General features: G+C 43.7%; 1 protein-coding gene across 1 annotated transcript; it reads left to right on the top strand.

Annotated features, from left to right (window-relative positions):
• Positions 1-200: 200 nt before the first annotated feature.
• Positions 201-16,060, top strand: LOC110508916 (cytoplasmic phosphatidylinositol transfer protein 1). The gene is made up of 10 exons (XM_036940840.1): positions 201-613; positions 7,245-7,393; positions 8,289-8,377; positions 8,620-8,627; positions 8,740-8,811; positions 10,889-10,981; positions 11,343-11,498; positions 11,737-11,800; positions 13,356-13,445; positions 14,975-16,060. Exons 1-10 carry the CDS (start codon positions 566-568, stop codon positions 15,121-15,123), a joined length of 918 nt encoding a protein of 305 aa, XP_036796735.1. The 5' UTR covers positions 201-565; the 3' UTR covers positions 15,124-16,060.
• Positions 16,061-16,549: the final 489 nt, after the last annotated feature.

Here is a 16,549-nt window from a genome sequence, read left to right as displayed (position 1 = left end):
AGAGAGAATAGCAGGACAGGTACGCTGGCGGGGATTATGGAGTTGAGAAGGTTTCAGTCTTACCTCACAAGTTAATTACCTGTTGCTCACTGGAGGACAAGAACAAAGAAAAGTGGAGAAAAAAGAAAGAGTAAACAATAAGGGCAACGGAGAAAGAGAGAGAGGCAGAGGGGAAAACCAGGGATAGAGAGAGACAGGGAGAGAGGCAGAGGGGAAAACCAGGGATAGAGGGAGACAGGGAGAGGGGGGAACCATGGGTAGAGAGAAAGGGAAGGACAAAAGTTGAATGTTGACAGAGGGAGTGTGGATATTAATCGGGAGATAAACAAAAAGGAGGAGAGAGAGAGGGGGGGAAAAAAGAAAGAAAAAAACAAATAGATACACATTGACAGAGTGGACTGGACTTCAATGAAGCACTGACATCAGCAAAATAAAGGGGGAGAAAGGAGGTCACTGCAGTCCAAAGTAGGTACTGTGCACTGTAGTTCCTTAAGCACGTTTACTATGAAACAGGAGTTAGGACACGCAAAGACAGACAGACAGACGTTCACTACACGATTGAACCATGTTGCTGAAGGAGTATAGAATATGCATGCCACTAACTGTGGAAGAGGTAAGTGTGTGTACACTGGATGTGTGTGTTTGTCTGTGAACATGTATGTGTGTGTCGGGGGTCTGTGTGTTTGTGGCTGGGGGGGTCTCTCTCTGTGTGTGTGTTCGTGCCTATGTGATTGAATGTGTGTATACTGTAGACCACTGTTGTTAAAATGAGATGACAGATTTTAATGTGATCTTGAAAATGTTAGTTGCTAGAATACAGATGTAGAATCTTCAAATGATCACCCTGTTGCAGGACAGCTTGGGGTGGATTTAAGGATTTAATTTACAATAAATGTATCACCCCCAACAAAAATGTCCATTCATTATAATCCATATAATTCAGATTTCCTGTTGCAGGATTATTTTCCTGCTGTAGCAAACTGGCTCAAATGAAGATCCTACATCTGTAACAACATGAAGCACAGGCATCCTGTAGTGTTGTTCATGTGGCTGGCACTCTGTATGGTTCTGCATGTACCTAACCTCAGCTGTTTTTCTCTCTCGCTGACTCTTTTTTAAAGTGTTTTATTTTATTTTTAACCTCACAAACAAGTTGGACTGGTTGAGGCTTACAAACGTCAACGAAGGCATTTGGCCTGGAGGTTAAAAACAAAGATTCTGCCAGGGAGTAAGAAGTGGTGGGTGGAAAAGGGTTTGGGGGGAAGGTGCTCTAGAGTGCCCTCAAAGGGAAGGTCCTCATTCCCTCCAACCACCAGAACAAAGCATTTCTCCCCGTCATAGTGTTTAAGTCTGAGCTATCTGTCTGGAACAGTGTTATGTAGTTGGTTATTATTACAACATGTCGTGACGGAAACTTCCATTGATACTTCACTCATAAACCAACTTTGGTAGGTTGTTAGACCACTTCTGTGGTCTGGAAACGTGACAAACTTTAGTGAACTTTAAGCTCACTAATGTTTTAGTGTTTGTAGAAGCTTTAGCTAGAAGGATCACAGGGTTTTTATGGATCAAAATGGGGCTTAGGTGGTGGGCCTGGCCAATGGTGCGGTGGCCGACCGAAAATGTTTGAGGCCTTCCTGTTGACCGCCGTTTTAAAGCAAATTTCCTGCAATTCTGCCATGAGGCTGAGAGAGAAATGTACAGTTTTAAAGATCATTTCCTGCCATTCTAAACATGTTGCCATGGCTTATGATATGTGAATGACTCAAAATGTATAACAAAGTCAATGGAGGCCCATGCCATGACAAAAACACTCCTGAATGTATAATTTTAGATTGTCCCGGACTTTCTCTCTCTTATTTTGGTGACTGTTGGTCCTCAGAGATGATAGTATAAAAATGTCTACAGTTGAAGTGGGAAGTTTACATACACTTAGGTTGGAGTCATTAAAACTCGTTTTTCATCCACTCCATAAATGTATTGCTAACAAACTACAGTTTTGGCAAGTCGGTTAGGACATCTACTTTGTGCAGTAATTTTTCCCACAATTGTTTACAGACAGATTATTTCACTTATAATTCACTGTATCACAATTCCAGTGGGTCAGAAGTTTACATACATTAAGTTGACTGTGCCTTTAAACAGCTTGGAACAATCCAGAAAATGATCTCATGGCTTTAGAAGCTTCTGATAGGCTAATTGACATAATTTGAGTCAACTGGAGGTGTACCTGTGGGTGTATTTCAAGGCCTACCTTCAAACTCAGTGCCTCTTTGCTTGACGTCATGGGAAAATAAAAATTTGTAGACCTCCACAAGTCTGGCTCATCCTTGGGAGCAATTTCCAAATTCCTGACGGTACCACGTTCATCTGTACAAACAATAGCATACAAGTATAAACACCATGGGACCACGCAGCTGTCATACCGCTCAGGAAGGAGTCCCCTAGAGATGAACGTACTTTGGTGAGAAAAGTGCAAATCAATCCCAGAACAACGGCAAAGGAAACTTGTGAAAATGCTGGAGGAAACAGGTACAAAAGTATCTATATCCACAGTAAAATGAGTCCTATATCAACATAACCTTAATGGCCACTCAGCAAGGAAGAAGCCACTGCTCCAAAACCGCCATAAAAATGCCAGACTACGGTTTGCAACTGTACATGGGGACAAAGATCCTACTTTTTGGAGAAATGTCCTCTGGTCTGATGAAACAAAAATAGAACTGTTTGGCCATAATGACCATCGTTTTGTTTGGAGGAAAAAGGGGGAGGCTTGCAAGCTGCAGAACACCATCTGAACCGTGAAGCACGGGGGTGGCAGCATCATGCTGTGGGGGACTGGTGCACTTCACAAAATGGATGGTGTCATGAGGAAGGAACATGTATGTGGATATATTGAAGCAACATCTCAAGACATCAGTCAGGAAGTTGAAGCTTGGTCACAAATGGGTCTTCCAAATGGACAATGACCCCAAGCAAACTTCCAAAGTTGTGGCAAAATGGCTTAAGGACACAAAGTCAAGGTATTGGAGTGGCCATCACAAAGCCCTGACCTCAATCCATTAGAAAATGTGTGGGCAGAACTGAAAAAGTGTGTGCGAGCAAGGAGGCCTACAAACCTGACTCAGTTACACCAGCTCTGTCAGGAGTAATGGGCCAAAATTCACCCAACTTATTGTGGGAAGCTTGTGGAAGGTTACCCTAAACGTTTGACCCAAGTTAAACAATTTAAAGGTAATGCTACCAAATACTAATTGATTGCATGTAAACTTCTGACCCACTGGGAATGTGATGAATGAAATAAAAGCTGAAATAAATAATTCTCTCTACTATTATTCAGACATTTCACATTCTCAAAATGAAGTGATGATCCTAACTGACCTAAGACAGGGATTTTTTTACTAGGATTAAATGTCAAAAGTGAGTTGAAATGTATTTGGCTAAATATATGTAAACTTCAGGGGTAGGTCTGTTATCTTTTCTACGTAGTTTATATCTGGTTTTAGTCGTTTAAGTTTACACTCACAACGTTTTTCCATCCTTTTTCCATTCCATTTTATTATAAGATTATTTTTTTTACTGTTTGGACATAGGCAGCCTGAAAACACACTTAGGAAGCCCGCCCAATACTTTTCTTTGCAGAAAAAAACCCTGGATCGGTGGCTTGTGTGTATCTATCTGAAAATAGTCTCTGTAAAATCAAACACAACCAAATTCTAAGGTGAGATTCATTCCACGTGTGGAACTCTGACTCTCACCGTCTGATGGGGAAGCGCATTAAGATTCCTATGCAGCTTTAGTGGGATCAGCTTATAGTTCCACATTCAAACCATAGCACTGTTTATGCAATGTCTGCACACACACACACACACACACACACACTTCTAATTCTGAGGGAAGTGTAGCTGGTTGTACTAGTAGGTTGGCGGATTAAGACACAGGTACGTGTGTTTCATATTTAGTCAAAAACTGGGGGACAAATTAAGACCGGTATGTGTTTGTTTTGTTTTTAGTCAAAGGGTGGAGCACATTCACATAATATAGTTGCTGTCTTACTGCACTGTATGTGTCAGTCTTCATCGGTACAACACATTAACCACAAAACTGTCACAGGGGTCTGAAGTCAAAGAGAAACATAACGCTGTGTGGGTTTGTGTTGTTAGTCAAAGGGTGGGTGACACATTCCCATAGTGGCCAGACCAGAGACATAGATGTGGTCTGATACTCCTTCCATTTCAATATTATCGCTTGCACAGTGCTCCTTGGGATGTTTAAAGCTTGGGAAATATTTTTGTATCCAAATCCGGCTTTAAACTTCTTCACAACAGTATCTCGGACCTGCCTGGTGTGTTCCTTGTTCTTCATGATGCTCTCTGCGCTTTTAACGGACCTCTGAGACTATCACAGTGCAGGTGCATTTATACGGAGACTTGATAACACACAGGTGGATTGTATTTATCATCATTAGTCATTTAGGTCAACATTGGATCATTCAGTGATCCTCACTGAACTTCTGGAGAGAGTTTGCTGCACTGAAAGTAAAGGGGCTGAATAATTTTGCACGCCCAATTTTTCAGTTTTTGATTTGTTAAAAAAGTTTGAAATATCCAATCAATGTTGTTCCACTTCATGATTGTGTCCCACTTGTTGTTGATTCTTCACAAAAAAATACAGTTTTATATCTTTATGTTTGAAGCCTGAAATGTGGCAAAAGGTCGCAAAGTTCAAGGGGGCCGAATACTTTCGCAAGGCACTGTAGATATCTGTTCACATGGAGAATGGCCAGAACAGAGACATAGATATCTATTCACATAGAGAATGGCCAGAACAGAGAGATAGATATCCATTCACATAGAGAATGGCCAGAACAGAGACATAGATATCTATTCACGTAGAGAATGGCCAGAACAGAGACATAGATATCCATTCACGTAGAGAATGGCCAGAACAGAGACATAGATATCTATTCACATAGAGAATGGCCAGAAAGAGACATAGATATCCATTCACATGCAGAGTGACCAGACCAGAAACCTGGATATCCATTAACATAGAGAGTGGCCAGAACAGAGAGATAGATATCCATTCACATAGAGAATGGCCAGAACAGAGACATAGATATCCATTCACGTAGAGAATGGCCAGAACAGAGACATAGATATCCATTCACGTAGAGAATGGCCAGAACAGAGACATAGATATCTATTCACATAGAGAATGGCCAGAAAGAGACATAGATATCCATTCACATACAGTGACCCGACCAGAGACATAGACATCCATTAACATAGAGAGTGGCCAGACCAGAGACATAGATATCTATTCACATGGAGAATGACCAGAACAGAGACATAGATATCCATTCACATAGAGAATGGCCAGAACAGAGACATAGATATCCATTCACGTAGAGAATGGCCAGAACAGAGACATAGATATCCATTCACGTAGAGAATGGCCAGAACAGAGACATAGATATCCATTCACATAGAGAATGGCCAGAACAGAGACATAGATATCCATTCACATAGAGAATGGCCAGAACAGAGACATAGATATCCATTCACATAGAGAATGGCCAGAACAGAGACCTTGATATCCATACATGTAGAGAATGGCCAGAACAGAGACCTTGATATCCATTCACATAGAGAATGGCCAGAACAGAGACCTTGATATCCATTCACATAGAGAATGGCCAGAACAGAGACATAGATATCTATTCACATAGAGAATGGCCAGAACAGAGACATAGATATCTATTCACATAGAGAATGGCCAGAACAGAGACATAGATATCTATTCACATAGAGAATGGCCAGAACAGAGACATAGATATCTGTTCACATAGAGAATGGCCAGAACAGAGACATAGATATCTATTCACATAGAGAATGGCCAGAACAGAGACATAGATATCTATTCACATAGAGAATGGCCAGAACAGAGACATAGATATCTATTCACATAGAGAATGGCCAGAACAGAGACCTTGATATCCATTCACATAGAGAATGGCCAGAACAGAGACATAGATATCTATTCACATAGAGAATGGCCAGAACAGAGACATAGATATCTGTTCACATAGAGAATGGCCAGAACAGAGACCTTGATATCCATACACGTAGAGAATGGCCAGAACAGAGACCTTGATATCCATTCACATAGAGAATGGCCAGAACAGAGACCTTGATATCCATTCACATAGAGAATGGCCAGAACAGAGACATAGATATCTATTCACATAGAGAATGGCCAGAACAGAGACCTTGATATCCATACACGTAGAGAATGGCCAGAACAGAGACCTTGATATCCATTCACATAGAGAATGGCCAGAACAGAGACATAGACATTCAATGATCTTAACATCTGTCTATAGGACAGGACTAGGTAAACACTGTCAATGAATAGTTCTGGGTTTCCCAACCCAAGTCTTATCACTGCCTTAAGGACTTTGGCAAGTAACAGCTAGATACTACTGGCCTAAGGTCAGAGTTCAGGTGGGGTTCCATGCTTCAACAAAGGAAAGGAGGGGTGCTCGACAACAATTGCAAAAATATTTTAAATACATTTTTAAATCTAAATTTTTTACATTTAACCTTTAACTAGTTAAGAACAAATTCTTATTGACAATGACGACCTACCCCAGCAAAACCCAGACGACGCTGTGCCAATTGCGCGCCACCCTATGGGACTCCCAATCACAGCTAGATGTACAGTAATGCAGCCTGGATTCGAACTAGGGACTGCAGTGACACCTCTTGCACTGAGATGCAGTGCCCTCGACCACTGTGCCACTCGGGAGCCCAAATAAAGGGCGTACCAAGGACAACTTACAAAATGACACATTTGATGCAGCTCTCAAAAACAAAACGTCAGAAATGTATTTATTTTAGCTTTAATCCATTCAGTATAAAGGTGACTGACGTTTCCACGTCAAGCTGATGGTCAGGGCACACACAGGAAGAAGGCAGCCTTTTCACTGATCTAAGGTTAGTTGTTCATTGTTTTCCTAATGGATAAGTTTAGGGCTTTGGAGGAGGGTGAGCTGACCTTAGATATGTTCCTAAGAAAAGCTCACCGTGAGCAGTCCATAAAAGCGTCCGGTTTTATGATGAATGAACTGACTGCTATGTATGTGAATATGTAATGTGTACGATCTACATTAATTGGAAGAAGGATGTGGTATTAAGACAGGACTGTGTGAATTGTCTCCCCCCCCCCCCCCCCCCCCCCAGTATAAGATTGGGCAGCTGTACATGATCAGTAAACACAGTAATGAGCAGAGCGGAGGAGGGGAGGGAGTGGAGGTGGTGAGGAACCAACCAGACACACATCCCCAACATGGCCTGGGACAGCTCACTGAGAAACGCATCTACCTCAATAGGTAACACACCCACATTAACACTGTACCTCAAATCAAACTTTGTCACAAGCGCCGAATCCAAGTGCAGACCTTACAGTGAAATGCTTCACATACAAACCCTTAACCAACAGTGCAGTTCAACAAAGAGTTAAGAAAATATTTAATAATAAACTAAAGTTAAACAATTATAAAAAGTAACACAACAACGAGGCTATATACAGGGGGTACCGGTACCGAGTCAGTGTGCGGGGGTACAGGTTAGAGGTGATTTTGTACATGGTAGGGGTGAAGTGACTATCCATAGATAATAAACAGCAAGTAGCAGCAGTGTACAAAACAAATGGAGGGGGGTCAATGTAAATAGTCCGGTGGTCATTTGATACATTGTTCAGCAGTCTTATGGCTTGGGGGTAGAAGCTGTTAAGGAGCCTTTTGGTCCTAGACTTGGCGCTCTGGTAATGCTTGCCGTGCGGTAGCAGAGAAAACAGTCTACGACTTGAGTGACTGTAGTCTCTGACAATTTTTTGGGCTTTCCTCTGACACCGCTTATTATATAGGTCCTGGATGGCAGGAACCTTGGTCCCAGTGATGTACTGGGCCGTTCACACTACCCTCTGTAGCACCTTAAGGTCAGATGCCAAGAAGTTGCCATACCAGGCGGTGATGCAACCGGTCGGGATGCTCTCGATGGTGCAGCTGTACCACATACACACACCCACTGTACCTCACACACTCCTAGCACTGCTCAACCAATAAATGATACCAGCAGTAACACACACACACACACACACACACACCTACTATCCCACACCCACCCCTATGGCCTAGCCCTAGATCATACCGCACACATACATCTACCTCAGCGACGATAACAGTACATTCCTCCCCTCTGTCTGTCTGTCTCTCTCTCTGACAGTAAACTGCCATCCTGGGTGAGTGTGTTTGTCCCCAGGGTCTTCTATGTGACAGAGAAGGCCTGGAACTTCTACCCTTACACCATCACAGGTCTAACAACACTACTATATCCACCACATACACAGCCGTTTCACCTGCTACCAACCTGTTCTTCCTATATGGTCAAGTCAACTGTTTCCTTGTCTGCACTTAGATTTAAACCCAATCTGCCTTATCTAGACCCAATTTACTTTTAAACCTTGTTTGTTCCACATGTTTTGAAATGTGTGTATGGTGTGTCACTAATAATGTTCCTCTCTATCCGTATGGAACTTCTGCGGTGTGTGCTTCAGAGTACTCAGTAAGTATTCACACATCATATGCATGCAGTAGAGCTCATCCCTCTCCAAATATATGTATACATAACCTCATCTGTCTACTCCCTCCATCCATCCATCCTTCATCTACTGTAGGTCTCCTTCCTTCCCAAGTTCAGTATCCGTATTGAGACCAGGTTTGAGAACAACAATGGTGACAACAATAATGTGAGTATGACTGAAGGAGAGAGAGAAGAGGGGGTGAGAGACTGGAAGAAGGGTGGGAGAAGGGGAGAGAGAGAGAGAGAGAGAAGAGGGGGTGAGAGACTGAAAGAAGGGTGGGAGAAGGGGAGAGAGAAGAGGGGGTGAGAGACTGAAATAAGGGTGGGAGAAGGGGAGAGAGAGAGAAGAGAGAGAAGGGGGGGGGGTGAGAGACTGAAAGAAGGGTGGGAGAAGGAGGGAGGGAGAGAGAGAAGGGGGGGGTGAGAGACTGAAAGAAGGGTGGGAGAAGGAGGGAGAGAGAGAGAAGGGGGGGTGAGAGACTGAAAGAAGGGTGGGAGAAGGGGAGAGAGAGAGAGAGACGGGGGGGTGAGAGACTGAAAGAAGGGTGGGAGAAGGAGGGAGAGAGAAGGGGGTGAGAGACTGAAAGAAGGGTGGGAGAAGGAGAGAGAGAGAAGGGGGTGAGAGACTGAAAGAAGGGTGGGAGAAGGAGAGAGAGAGAGAGAGGAGGGGGTGAGAGACTGAAAGAAGGGTGGGAGAGGGAGAGCGAGAAGGGGGGGGTGAGAGACTGAAAGAAGGGTGGGAGAGAGAGAAGGGGGGGGTGAGAGACTGAAGGGAGGGAGAGAAATTGCAATCTTCTCTGCAGTGTAAGGAGAATGTTCATCAAATTGATATGGCCATTATAAGGAAAACAAGCAAAGGCCAGAATGCAATAGCGTCAGATCTATTAGCCATCTACTGTGTTTGTGTGAGAGGGAGAAAGAAGGGTACATGCTTGTATTACAGGCTTGTTTCACCACCTTTTCTGGCCTTGTCACGGAATTCTGACACACAAACACAATTCTGAGCTGGTTTGTCCCTACAACGTGCCCCTGTCATTTTGGGATAGAAACCTGGGAACAAGACTGAACTCGTCTGGCTGTTGACTGTTAGTGTGTGTATCCAGAAATGTGGCGAAGATTGTTTCAACCTTCTCCCAGCTACAGGTTACATGTGTTAATTTTAGCAGAAACACACGCACACACACATTAATGCACACATGCTCCCACACACACACACCACAATCCATACATACACCTCTATTACAATGCACAACAACATAGAGGACATCTAAAGAGCACTAAAGCACAACCAAAACAGGAATATCAGCAGGTTTAAAGGATGAGGTAAAACAATGCTTTTGACATGGAAAAATGGCAACTATGACAAGTGTCAACAGTCAGACAGACAAGACATACCTTCTATGAGAGAACAGGTTCTTAAACACAAGAGACACAGGGCATAATAGGATCTGAAACACAGCTGATTATCTGGCTGTGGGTTTGTCTCCCTGCTCTGCTCTTTGTTAAATACCAGCAGAGGAATGAACATCTTCAAAAGAGACATTACTCTCTCTTTCGCTCTCTGTCAAGACAAGGGGACAGAACAGAAACAACAGTGACTTTTATCTCTCTTTCTTTGATAAGTGTCTCGTTCTTTCTCTCCTCTTTCACCCCCGCTCGTCCATCCTCGCCTGCTCCCTCTGCTTGTCTCTCTCTTCCTCTGTGATTTAGTGTGCTCCCTCTCTCTCTCTCCCTTACCCCTTCTCCCGACCTCTTTCTCTCTCCCCTAATCTCCCTGTCTCTGTCTGTCTGTCTGTCTGTCTGTCTGTGTGTGGTGTTTTGCTGTAGTGTAATGATTTGCTAAAAGCCTGAGGGTGGAGTATTATGATGAGTGATACGTTGTGTGACCTCACTATTACATCTACTAGGCCCTGGCTCCAGTGTGTGTGTGTCAGTCTATTTCCTCATCTACTGGCCCTGGCTCCAGTGTGTGTATGTCAGTCTATTTCCTCATCTACTAGGCCCTGGCTCCAGTGTGTGTGTGTCAGTCTATTTCCTCATCTACTAGGCCCTGGCTCCAGTGAGTGTGTGTCAGTCTATTTCCTCATCTACTAGGCCCTGGCTCCAGTGTGTGTATGTGTCAGTCTATTTCCTCATCTACTAGGCCCTGGCTCCAGTGTGTCAGTCTATTTCCTTATCTACTAGGCCCTGGCTCCAGTGTGTCAGTCTATTTCTGAGTGACCTCCCCCTCTGCTCGGTTGCAGGTATTTGGAGACAGGCCCACCCCTGCAGAGAGCGTGAGCCACCTGGATATCCTTATTGACCCCATCCCTGACAAACACTACAAGGAGACAGAGGTACTAGCGTGTACACACAGATTTCCTCCTCCTGACTTCCGCAGTTCCAGTAACTTAGGAAACAAAGATCAATCAGCAAGACACACAGCTGAAAACACACACACACTCACTATCTCACGCAGAGACAGAGGAAGACGTACTGTAGATTAACACAAACATAAATACACAGACACTTGTACAATCTATGCATCTTGGGCCACAGATGCCTATCATGTTGAATCATTCATATATTATATGTGAGGCATTGAGCAACATCCTGCTCACACAGGCCTGCACACACGCACTCCCACACACCTCCCCCTCTACACACCGGCCAGGGATTTAGCTCAGTCAGCAGGTAATGTGTACTTTGTCTCTGTAGGACCTGAGTCGCTGGGTGTCTGAGAAGACGGGCCGAGGCCCCCTGGTGGAAGGGTGGCGTAAGGACAGCACCCCCATCATGTGCTCCTATAAGAGGGTGCAGTGCAGCTTTGAAGTCTACGGCTTCCAGGGAAAGACTGAGGACTTCATACACAGGGTGAGAGGAAACGACATTTACCATCATGCATCAAGTTGAGAACCTGATAAAGACCTACGGGTCAAAATGTTGTTTAAGGAAACACATTTGACAGCATAGATTGCGTGTGGGGGAATATTTTATTTTTGCTCAACATATACACTGATCTCCAGCAGCACCTGCTGAAAGCCTTTGGATGTGTTTCTTTGGATGTGTTTCTTTAAGAAATGTATTTTCTCTGGTGTGTATGATCTGACAGAACATCCAGGACATCCTACTGGTGGGGCACAGACAGGCTGTGGCCTGGACAGACGAATGGCATGGTCAGTAGAGGACATGGTTATAATGCCTTATAACATATAGCGCATGATTATAATAGGACATGGTTGTAATGCATTATATTATAGAACATGGTTGTAATGCAATACATTATAAAACATGTTTATAATGCATCAAAGTATAGGACATGATTATAACAGGGCATGGTTATAATGCTTCATAACATATAGAACATGTTTATAATAGGACATAGTTATGTTTTATAACATATAGGACATGATTATTTGCCTCCAACTGCTCTTAAATGCAAGTAAAACTAAATGCAACCAATCGCTGCCACCCGTCTAGCATCACTACTCTGGACGGTTCTGACTTAGAATATGTGGACAACTGCAAATACCTAGGTGTCTTGTTAGACTGTAAACGTTCCTTCCAATCTCACATTAAGAATCTCCAATCCAAAATTAAATCTAGAATCGGCTTCCTATTTCGTAACAAAGCCTCTTTCACTCATGCTGCCAAACATACCCTCGTAAAACTGACCATCCTTCCGTTCCTCGACTTCGGCGATCTCATTTACAAAATAGCCTCCAACACTCAACTCAACAAATTGGATGCAGTCTATCACAGTGCAATCCGTTTTGTCACCAAAGCCCCATATACTACCCACCATTGCGACCTGTACGCTCTCGTTGGCTGACCCTCGCTTCATACTCATCGCCAAACCCACTGGCTCCAGGTCATCTACAAGTCTCTGCTAGATAAAGCCCCGCCTTATCTCAGCTCACTGGTCACCACAGCAGCACCCACCCGTAGCACGCGCTCCAGCAGATATATATCTCACTAGTCAACCCCAAAGCCAATTCCTCCTTTGGCCGCCTCTCCTTCCAGTTCTCTGCTGCCAATGACTGGAACGAACTGCAAAAATCACTGAAGCTGGAGACTCACATCTCCCTCACTAGCTTTAAGCACCAGCTGTCAGAGCAGCTCACAGATCACTGCACCTGTACATAGCCCATCTGTAATATAGCCCATCCAATTACCTCATCCCCATACTGTATTTACTTATCTTGCTCCATTGCACCCCAGTATCTCTACTTGCACATTCGTCTTCTGCACATCAATCACTCCAGTGTTTAATTGGTATATTGTAATTACTTCGCCACCACGGCCTGTTTATTGCCTTACCTCCCTTATCCTACCTCGTTTGCACACACTGTATATATACTTTTTCTACTGTATTATTGACTGTATGTTTGTTTATTCCATGTGTAACTCTGTTGTTGTTGTATGCGTCGAACTGCTTTGCTTTATTCTTGGCCAGGTCACAGTTGTAAACGAGAACTTGTTCTCAACTAGCCTACCTGGTTAAATAAAGGTGAATTAAAAAAAATATAATAGAACATGGGTAATATGCCTTATAACATGTAGGACATGATGATGATAATAATGGGACATGGTTATAATGCATTGATACACATGACATGGTTATAATGCATTATGATACACACGTGACATGGTTATAATGCATTATGATACACATGTTACATAGATATAATAATGTATTATAATCTCATCAGACTGTGCTTTTCCCTACAGGGATGAGTTTGGAGGATGTGAGAGAGTATGAGCGACAGATACAGGAACAGACCAACAGCAAACTAAAATCAACCCAGAACAACAACACAGGTGACTATTAGAGCTGGGACCATAAACGGAAAATGATCGACACCGATCACTTATCCAAGGCATTTTGCTGATATCATTCATTATGATAAGTCCTCTAGAGAAATGTGAAGTTTGAAATGAAATGCGTTTGCAAATATGGCTGATTGTTAATTGGATAATTGATGGCTTCAACCACAACTAGTATTTTAAAGGATAATAATAAAAACTGTGCAGTTCACATTAATGTTAGAAACTTATCGTTCTATTTATCATTATCGTATCTGTACAGGCAATTTATCGCTATGGGGTTTGTGTCCATATCACCCAGCTATAGTAACTACTAGTCTACTACTGTAATATTCTATATTGTATTTTAACAGAGAGACAGGAGAAAAGGGGTGGTGGGGTAAGAGAGAGAGAGAGAGAGAAGGTAAAGTGGAGAGAAAGGAGAGAAGGAAGGAAGAGTGGATGGAAGAGAGGGAGAAGAGGGAGCATAGGGGACCTTTTGAAAAAGTAGGGGGGAGGGAGAAAGCGCGAGGATGGGTGAAAAGTGAACGAGGGGGAGGGGAAGAAGGGAAGAGCATGCAGAGGCGGAGAGGTGGCGAGAAAGACAGAAAGATCATTGAGAGAACAAGAGGGAAGAGAGGGGGAAGAAGCAAAATAGGTATTTCACAGAAAGGAAGCTCAGTGAGAGCAGAGGAGAGTGAGCACAACATTGCCTGGAGACTCAAACTGAATTCTTCCTCTGCTCTATGTTAGCTACCTACTTCAGTCTGAGACTGCAATCATTGAAATTAGTTTGTGGTGATGTTTAAATGAGGGATGTTTTTACAAAACAGCCCTCATTACAAGTAATCAGCGATTGGATAGTCTACAACCAATCAGAGTATCAAAGCCAATGACTAATTTTCTAAACCCTGATTTACCCACCTGTGTTCTGGCTCTGGCCCAACCCATCGGTTTTCTGGACCAATCAGAACTGTTAGAATATGTTTGCGTTCTAGAAATCGTCGGGTAGGTACTCAGATCCAGAATAATTTCAGAGAAGAAACTAATGTCCGTGGGCGGGGCATATCGTTTGGCTGGAACAATGAGTTTGGGTAGCTATTGTAGCACTTACTGCAAATGTCAGCCCTAGTGTGTGTGTGTGGTCACTCTGCCCCCTGCTGGTGAGTCATAAGAAGTTCGAACGGTTGTTGCTGCTGAATGATATCAAGGGCAGCAGCCACAGTATGGCCCGTAGAATGTTTGTGTGGTATGCGAGACATGAGGCTGAAATGGATTTGCAGTCATTGCTCACGCTCTCTGCAACAGCTCGCAGCGCTGTACTGACCACCTACAGGCCAGAACATGCTACTGCAGGCGCCGAGCAGATTTTACCCAAAAACATTTCATGCCATTCATCTCTTTTTGAAAAAAAAGTGTATTTGAATTTTTAGTATGGGTGTGTGAACTGTGGAGGGATGTGTATTTGAATAATTTAACCACTAAACTTCTTCTTCCCCCTTCGTTCCCTTCATTCCCCCTGCCTCTCTCTTTCTCATCTGCAGCTGCCCCTCGTCCGGCATACTCGCGCTCTATGTCCGTCACAGATGAGCGCTCTCTGAAGAAGATGGGAGTGAAGACTATGGCCATGTCAGACCCCTCCACCTCCACACTGCCTCATAGCACTGTCCGCCTTAACTCCACCCCCGAGTAACACACACACGTTCATACTGATGCATCAATTCCTGCCTGCTTAAACCCCTCCCCTCCGTAAACCCCTCAGTAACTACACTGCAGCAGTTCCTTTTTGTTTTACGGCCATCCACCACAGACACATTTAACCAATAACGCTACACTGTCCACAGAAGCAGCACTTAGACCACTCAGGTCCTACCCCTTTCTCCAGCTGTAACTATATAACCCAATCCCCTGTCCTACCCCTTTCTCCAGCTGTAACTATATAACCCAACCCCCTGTCCTACCCCTTTCTCCAGCTGTAACTATATAACCCAACCCCCTGTCCTACCCCTTTCTCCAGCTGTAACTATATAACCCAATCCCCTGTTTTTTAGTTTGCATCCCAATATTACACTTTATATACATGAAAGTAGACTGAAATATTACAAACTGTTTGACATAGAAACACCAATTTTTGGCAGGTAAAAAAAAATTATGAAATTATGAATAACATTCCACCCATGAGGCCTCTAGGTAATTTGACTGCAGGAAAGGGCTACTAGAGTGGATATAATGGCAGGGGAGTGCCGTGGATCCACAGAGCCCCCCCCCCCCCCATCCCATTGGTCAGACTGGGGTTATTGATCCGGTGTATCGAGGCGCTGTATTGGCTGCTTGATCGTTCTGCTCCATGCAGCAAATGGCTGAAACGGGGCTAACCTTCACTGAGGAGTCAATAGGATGGCTGTTTTAAACATGATTAACTTCTGATCTATGGTAATGGCTGCAACATGACCTCTGTACAGGCTGTGGAATAATCTGACATACAGGATGAATATAATTTATAACTAGGTTTATATTGACACATTATACATATACTGTATATTTGGCTGTTTAGTCTATTGTAATGGAAGTCCATTGTCAGCTATGTACCTCTTGTATGAATGAATGAATAAAAGCCTTTATCTCCTGTATATCTTGTTAAGATCATTAGTCATGATAAAGTGACTGCAGGAGATAGGTGAAACAATAGAGCAACAGAGCTTATTATTCTAGACCATGTTAACCTTGTGTTACCCTGCTAGTGAGAGAGTAATAGTTCACAACTAGTTGACAGGGAATGTGATGTAGGGCTTACTCAGTGCACTGCGTAGGGCTTACTCAGTACACTGCGTAGGGCTTACTCAGTACACTGCGTAGGGCTTACTCAGTACACTGCGTAGGGCTTACCCAGTACACTGCGTAGGGCTTACCCAGTGCACTGCGTAGGGCTTACCCAGTGCACTGCGTAGGGCTTACCCAGTGCACTGCGTAGGGCTTACCCAGTGCACTGCGTAGGGCTTACCCAGTGCACTGTGTAGGGCTTAACCAGTGCACTGCGTAGGGCTTACCTAGTGCACTGCGTAGGGCTTACTCAGTGCACTGCGTAGGGCTTACTCGATGCATTGTGGGACAGGAGGTTT

This window comes from Oncorhynchus mykiss, chromosome 2 (genome assembly GCF_013265735.2).
Source record: "Oncorhynchus mykiss isolate Arlee chromosome 2, USDA_OmykA_1.1, whole genome shotgun sequence".
Taxonomy (NCBI): domain Eukaryota; kingdom Metazoa; phylum Chordata; class Actinopteri; order Salmoniformes; family Salmonidae; genus Oncorhynchus; species Oncorhynchus mykiss.
The sequence above is the reverse complement of the archived record's forward strand: the minus strand, read 5'-3'. Positions and strand labels throughout refer to the sequence as shown.

Coding starts and splice junctions, on each gene's coding strand:
- LOC110508916 (XM_036940840.1), top strand. CDS start 566: ATGTTGCTGAAGGAGTATAGAATATGCATGCCACTAACTGTGGAAGAG. Junction 614..7,244: donor TGCCACTAACTGTGGAAGAG/GTAAGTGTGTGT, acceptor CCCCCCCCCCAG/TATAAGATTGGGCAGCTGTA. Junction 10,982..11,342: donor AACACTACAAGGAGACAGAG/GTACTAGCGTGT, acceptor TTGTCTCTGTAG/GACCTGAGTCGCTGGGTGTC.